The 7,845-nt window shown below is 44.3% G+C and overlaps 1 protein-coding gene across 1 annotated transcript; it reads left to right on the forward strand.

The window, feature by feature from the left end:
• The first annotated feature begins 970 nt into the window (after positions 1-970).
• On the forward strand, positions 971-4,484 carry TAF9B (TATA-box binding protein associated factor 9b). The gene is made up of 7 exons (XM_065643386.1): positions 971-1,057; positions 1,131-1,212; positions 1,580-1,716; positions 1,788-1,922; positions 2,689-2,770; positions 3,340-3,453; positions 3,761-4,484. Exons 1-7 carry the CDS (start codon positions 971-973, stop codon positions 3,925-3,927), a joined length of 804 nt encoding a protein of 267 aa, XP_065499458.1. The 3' UTR covers positions 3,928-4,484.
• The last annotated feature ends 3,361 nt before the right edge of the window (positions 4,485-7,845 follow it).

The following is a 7,845-nucleotide window of genomic DNA, read 5'->3' on the forward strand; positions in this document are numbered from 1 at the left end:
AATCGAGACAGGCTGAGCGTCTGGCTCCCTGGTGTGAAACATCCTTCTTGATGGGGGATGAGAAGCAGAGAGAGAGTCTCGCTGCTGCTGGGACGTTTTGTGACACCTCACAGGCATGAATCAGAGGGATGGCGGGTGTCTGTGTCTCCTTGCTCTGGGGGGACATGGCGTCTCTCCCCGTTTCCATCGGCTGGTCTGGTGGGGACATTGCTCCTTCCTCCAGCCCACGCCTCGTTTGGGCATTGCGGCAAATTACGATGCTATTGCAGCTGCTCCTCATGTGCTGCTCATCCCCCTCTTGGACAAAATCACAGGAAAACAATTTGTTTTGCCCCAGAAACTGAGAGAAAGCCTTTTGATGAGACTTGGCTGGAAAAGTACACAGAGATCCTTTGACTGGCATGAAAACAAACTTATAAAGTCCTGCTGCCAATACTCATGTTTTTATTGAATCCTAGGAATGCTGACACTGTAAAAAGTGGCCGTCACCCTTGTTAGTGAAGTGACACGTCCTTCCGTGGGCTGTGTGGGACTGTCCCTGTGGGGACAGGGGACAGTGCCCTGAGTCTTCAGGCTCGGGCTGTATCTTCGCATATCACTTTGTCTCCACAAATATTTTCATAAATAGGAATTTCTGCGTTGCAGAAATCTAGTTTTTGAATAATAAAAAGCAGGATCAAAGCCCAGTTGGGAGGGGGCTCAGGGGCTCACTGTGAGGCCTGGGCCTCCCCACCCCAGGCAGGGGGACACTGGCACCCCCGTTTGTGGCTGTTAAAGCCCTCGAGGGCTTATTTGCTTTGCCACAGGAAGGCGGAACAACAACAACGTCTCCGCTACACAAGCTGCCGCCAGGACGCGGCTTCTCCCCCTCCGGCCTCCCCCCGCCGCGCCCAGGCCGGGTCTCCATGGCAACCCCCGGCGAGGCCGCGTTTCCATGGCAACTCCCGCCCCCTGGCGGCTCCCCGGTCACATGACCGGAAGCGGCCTCCCGGACGAGGCGGAAGCGATGGAGCCGGCGAAGATGGCGTCTCCCAAGAGCGCTCCCAAAGACGCGCAGGTACCGCGGGCCGGGGCGGCCGGGGGGGCCGGGGGAGCGCGGCCCAGCTCAGCGGTGCCTCTCCGGCCTGCAGGTGATGGCGCAGATCCTGAAGGACATGGGCATCACGGAGTACGAGCCGCGCGTCATCAACCAGATGCTGGAGTTCACCTACAGTGAGCGGGGCCGGGGGCGCTGCCGGGCCCTGCGCAGGGAAACGCGGCCCCGGGTCCCTGCGGGGGGTCCCTGTCAGCCTTAAAAATCAACTCCTGAGGAAGCGGCGCTTTCGGTGACAGGCGGGTGGGACGGGAGGGGAAAATGTCTTTCTGTTAGTCCAGCCTTAATGGAAATATTGGGAACAATTTCTCCCCGGGAAGGGCTGTTGGGCACTGGAACAGGCTGCCCAGGGCAGTGCGGGACTCAGCATCCCGGGACGGGGTTACGGTACATAGAGATGAGGTTCTCGGGGGTGCGGGAGCGGTTGGACTCGATCTCAAAGCTCTTTTCCAACCAAAACGATTCTAAAGGTTCTGCTTTTCCAAGGGTACGTGACCACGATACTGGAAGATGCAAAAATTTACTCGAGCCATGCAAAGAAATCCAATGTGGACGCAGATGACGTGAGGCTGGCGATCCAGTGCCGGACAGACCAGTCGTTCACATCCCCACCGCCCAGAGACGTGAGTAAAACCGCCACGATAACCACAGAGAGCGACGAAACACAGGTGGGAGTGTAACCGTGTCCCTGCAGTTCCTGTTAGATATCGCGAGGCAGAAGAACCAGACGCCGCTGCCGTTGATCAAACCGTATTCCGGGCCCCGGCTGCCGCCCGACAGGTACTGCCTGACAGCCCCGAACTACCGGCTCAAGTCCCTGCAGAAGAAGGTGAGGAGAGAGTCACCCGCTGCCCGCGGTTTCTGTCAGGAATTAGAGTTTCCCGCATCTCCGAAGGGACCTGTGTGTGTCAAGGAGCATTTGAAACCACGACCGTTGTCTGTAGGAATTTGCGACTGTTCTTATTGCTCTTTTGTTTCCAGTGCTAAGCGAATCATAAAATGCATCTGTGAATTTTTTAGTGTTAAAGCAAAATTGTCAAGTTGAATGTCAGATTGTAAAAGGCAAAAGTAGAGATACCGAAGGGTATTTTGCACTTAGACCTCAGTTGTTTCTGCTGTAGAGGGAAAAGAAAAGATTTACCTCACTTGCTGGAAAATACTGCGTGTCTTGGTGTGTGGGATTTTATTTTGCCCGTTTCAAAGAAAGAATCTTAAAAATTGAGGTTTCAGGTTTTTAATTCCATTTAAATTCCATTTAAATTCCACAATTCCAGATTCCATGGGACATGCCTTGCTACCGAGTGTAGAGTGGACTAATAGTTGTTGATTAAAATGTTTTATTCTTTCTGGTAGCCACTGTAAAACCCTGATTGCCCCGAGTGCTGTTCGCTGTGTCGCCTCTGGGTGCTCTCTGCCTCGCACCGGTGATATTCACACCACGAAATCACTCGAGGACTTCGGTGCTGGCACATAAACCCTGTGTTGCTGCTCCAAAACGGGCTCTCCGGGGTTTTGCAGGAAGAAACTTTATTTTTTTTATTTTAAGAACTGTTGACTTCTAAGGGGATGCTGAACAGAATGTTCTCTTTCACCAGGTCTCCTCCTCTGCGGGGAGAATCACCGTCCCGCGGCTCAGTGTGGGCGCCGTGAGCAGCCGGCCCAGCACCCCCACCTTAGGTAGGAAACGGGGTTCCCCACCTTCATTTTTTGAAGGGAAAAAACACTGAGGAACGATTTAAAACACGTTTCAACTGCTGAGGGCGTGTAGGCGCCACCTGGGCCTTGTATTGTTTAACACCTTAGCAAACAGCAGCAGGAAAATTAGATTCATTTTAAAAATATTGATGCATATGTACATTACTGACACTGTATTTATATTCCCGTATTTGTGATAATTTCTATGCATGAAGAGACAATTCAAGTAACTCACATAAGGTTGAGGTTTTTGCCTCAGCGCTGCACTGAACTACAAATAGCACCAAGTATAATCCATTTTTAAAAGGTTCACTAAATTTGCAGCTGAGCACGTGCACGAGCATATTAGTGTGTGTTTGTAGCCTGGAATTGTACAGGTAAACGTGCCGGAAAATCCGACTGTGTGTGTCCAGCACCGTGTGCTCCTCTGCTTTGAAAATAACAAGTTCTGCTCTGAAACCAAATTTAGGCGAGCAAGTAGTTTTATTCTTTTTGTGAAGTGTATTTTGGCGAGCCTGTTGATGTTTTGACGGAGCGGCGTTGAATTGCAGGCACGCCGGCAGCACAGACGGTGTCCGTGTCAGCGAAGGTGGGGACTCCAGTGTCGCTGGCGGGACAGAGGTTCACGGTGCAGATCCCCTCGTCCCAGGCGGCTGTCAAGTCAGGTAAAAATTCCAGCGGGGAAAAAAAAACGGATTCTTGGGTGAAAACCACTTTTTGGTTTTGTTTTTAGCAGAAAGGAAATTAAATTTATAGTAAGAATGTGGCTCTGGAACGTGCCACTTTGGGCAGATTTCCCCAGCCAGCATTTTCCTGTCTCTCCACGTGGCATTTTCCAGGGTTTTGGGGTTTCCAGCCCGGAATGTTCCAGTAACACGCTGCTTTATTGCCTGGGAAGTTCTTTCACTCTGGGAAAAATCAATTCTTGTTTTTTCAAGCTCCTTTTTTTTTTTTTTTTTGTCTTTTTCACAGCCACACCAACTACTCCAACAGTTCAGAATGTTCTAATTAATCCTTCGTTAATTGGACCAAAGAACATTCTTATTACCACAAATATGGTTTCATCACAGAATCCATCTAACGAATCAAACCCCCTGAAGAGGAAGCACGAAGACGACGACGACTACGACAATTTGTGACGAGACCGTCCCATCCCGTCCCCAGCCACCGGTGTTGAGGCTGACGGGGTTTTGCCAAGATTTCTTTGGGAAAAGCGTGTAAATACTCTGTTAATTCACAGCTGGGTGTGCAGGGAGGGAGAGATCGTTGCCTGTGGGAAGATGAAAAAGCGACTGATCTTTTCCTGTGGCTCGTGACGTCTGTTGACCCTCGGTAGCTGTGACAGCAGAACCTTCGCTCTCCTGCCCTGTTTCTCCAGACGTGTCCGTCTCTCGGGAGCCAGTTCTGCCCCGCGCTGAGTAAAAATGATTTTTAGAAAACACTTGGTGGTGTGACACAGAGATTTATTTCAAACACCACCAGAAAGAGTCCTGATTGAAGTGGGGTTGGGGAATATCAGCCTTTTTTTCCCCCAAAATATATGTGAGAGAGGAGGTAAAATCCCAGCCATGATTTGTTCTTTATTTCCAAATCGCTGCATGTCTCACTCGTCACTTGGTTAAGCTGGTGCTTGGGGGCGGGATGAACCGCAGCTGGCGAGGGGGAAAACGTGTACAGCAGGAGCCTCAATAAATTCCGTGTGGTTTTTGTATATTAAACAATGAAGTGGTGTGTTTTTGTACCCTTCTCCTCAGTAAATGGTGGAGCTGGTAGGGCTTTTCCTAAGGGCTCTTTTCTCCTGCCTGTGGGGCTCTGGCACCAATTCTGGCTCCTTTACAAATGCAAACCCGATGTTTCCTACCCCAGCCCTTAGAGGTGACAAGTAGGTGGATAAAGCAACTTTTGACACACAAGATTTTTTTGCAGGGCTGCTCCGTGTTCCCCCGGGGCCTTTGCTGAGGAAACGCTGAACAAACTTTGTCACTGCGGGGAGGGGATATTGAGGGTGAATCAAAAACACGAGCGCACAAAAACACTTGTGTATATACGCGGCAGGTGTTTTTATATACATATATATATATATATGGATGTACACACACACACATATATAGATAATTGTATTAAACACTCTCAAAGTCTCTCAAGCAGCTATTCTGTTTTATGTATATAGATAGATAAGATAGATATAGATTAGACATAGATACACAAACTGCATATATAGATTATAGTGTGAACATATAAAGGACATAGAGTAGTTAATTATGCATGCACATAAACACACTCAGCCACCCTTTTTATATAATATATATTGTATATACACTTGTATTACACAAATACGTTCACGTGGACACATTCTTTTATATAGCTACATATGTTTACACTGTGCAGTCTCAGACACCCTTTCTATAGGTGGAGAACATACACAGCCTACAACATTGGACAATGTATACATCATAACACAGAAGATGTTTTTTTTTTTTTTTTATTATACACATCCACACTCTCACAGACACTACTCTTACATATATACTATGCAAATATATCTATATGTATGAATAAAACGATAAGATATCCACTCACACCCCCCCCACCTTTAAAACCTCTTACTGCAGCTGTATGTAGCCATGCATACACAGGTCGCTTTAGTTTTTACACACACTCTGTCACCTGTTTCATATACACACATATATGGACACTGTATAAAAGCACACACGCTCGGACACCATTTCATTTTCCTATATAAAATAATACATAATAACACGTGAGAAAACATAAGCTACAACAAAACATCATATAGGGTTGGGTTTTTTTTTTAATACATGCCACAATGTCATGTAATATAACATGCTGCATATTGTTAACATTTGATATTATATTATATATGATATATTATATAATATAGTATATTATATTTCATATATTATATATTACATTACATTGCATTATATGTATGTAAATATATATTGATGTATCTCTTTACACATATATTTATAGTTTTAGTATTTTTATATTTATTAATCTTTTTATTATTTTAATATTAAGATTTTACTATTGAGGAGTCCATCATCTATTGCAGCTCCAAAGCCCCACTCCCCCAGCTGTCTCTGTTCGCGTCCGTCTGTCCCGGCTCAGACGCCGTCCGTCCCGCCCGCGCTCTGGCGTGCACGGTGTCCGAGGGCACAGAGCGCGGCCGGGGCGGCTGGACCGGACACCTCTGCCTGTAGCTGTGGAAATACAGATGATACAGACAACAGTTCTCTTAGATTGGCTCTCTAATTAAACGCTAGTAAATCACCACACACACTCACTTCACAGACAGCTGTTCTTTTATATACATACATATATATATACACACACACTCTCCACACACACTTCAGAGAACATTTTTATATATATAATATAGAGCACACAATACATATTACTATGTAATGTGTAACATAATAATATATATTATATCGCATGGTTACTCCATATATAGTATATCTAAAACACATAGAAACGTATGCTTTAGATACATATATATATATTTTTTTAATATATTTTTAAAAAATTTATTCAAACATAACCTCAGACACCCCGTCCTGGGGGGTTTGGGGTGGTGAGTGGGTGTTTAACAGCTATATATAAAAATATATACACAGATTAAAATTATATTCAATATATACTTGAACATAAAGCATATAATGTAATAGCGAATATACAACACTATGTTCGTATATAGCTAAATATAAAGCCCACATATTTTTTCATATATGCACACACACACAGATAAAAAGGAAGAAAAACACGGTTGGACTTGAACTTCAGGTTTGGTTTTGATTGGTTGGTTTTTTCCAACCTACATGGCTGTGATTCTGTATTGAAACATTCTCTGTACACGCAGTATAAGGCAGATTTTATGTATGTAAAACATATATAACTTCTTATGCATATAATACATAATATAATACATAGTATAATTATAATATTATTGTATAAGTATATATAATATGATATGTATTATATGTAATATATTATGCATTATTTTATATTATATAATCTATAATTCAGAATGTATTTTGTAATATATCGTATATTCAATATACCATAGAATATACGACATATTACATAGTTATAGAATATATAGAATATATTAATATGTATTATATGTAATATATTATGCATTATTGTATATTATATAATCTATAATTTAGAATGTATTTTATAATATATATCATATCATAATATATATCATCTATATAATATAATATAGAATATATTATATATTACATACAATTCTATAATATCTAGAAGATATTTTATTAAAAATACTGGTACACATCCACGCCTCTCACAACACCGCTTACACTTTTCCGCCGCGGTTTGAGCCGAGCTGGCGCAGCGGCCACGCAGCCGCTCCCTCACTACTCCCAGGGAACAATCCACAGAGGAGGAGAAACTTGGCTTGACACAAACACGGTTTAATAAAATAACAAAATACTAATACACTAGTAGTAAATATATATCTAAAAAATAGAAATAAAAGATACTTGAGGCAATTCCAAACGAACTCTGTCCACGCTGAGCAGCCAGTCCCAGCAAACCACACCTGGTCACTCAGCCCATCCCAGAGAGAGGAGAGGGGAAAAGGCAGAAAAGCCCAGAGGCCTCTGCAAAATGGCGAAAGGCCGAGCTAAACATCCCACTCTTAAATAATTAGTGTGATGCTAATGAGCTGGAACACTCTCATTGGTCAGTGGGGGTGTCAGTCAAGCTCTGCCCCCCATGCCCACACCTGTGGGCAGAGCTCAGCTGTCCTGGGCGCTCAGGCCAGAGCAATTAAACACATTAACTCTGTGCTGGGCTGTTACCTCTTGTTCTCAAACTAAGTCCAAATAACGAGTGTGCTGGCTGGGAAAGGGAAAGGTTTGTACCTGCATGAAGAAAATGAACCCATTTTTAGTCAAACCAGCGCATTTTGTATATGTCATAGTTTAATATAATGTATGAATAAATGTATATTCTCCCCACCCTCCCTTGTCCCCAGGTGCCCCCTCCCCGCACACGCAGCTCCCAGC

Source organism: Caloenas nicobarica, chromosome 12 (genome assembly GCF_036013445.1).
Source record: "Caloenas nicobarica isolate bCalNic1 chromosome 12, bCalNic1.hap1, whole genome shotgun sequence".
NCBI classification, from domain to species: Eukaryota; Metazoa; Chordata; class Aves; order Columbiformes; family Columbidae; genus Caloenas; species Caloenas nicobarica.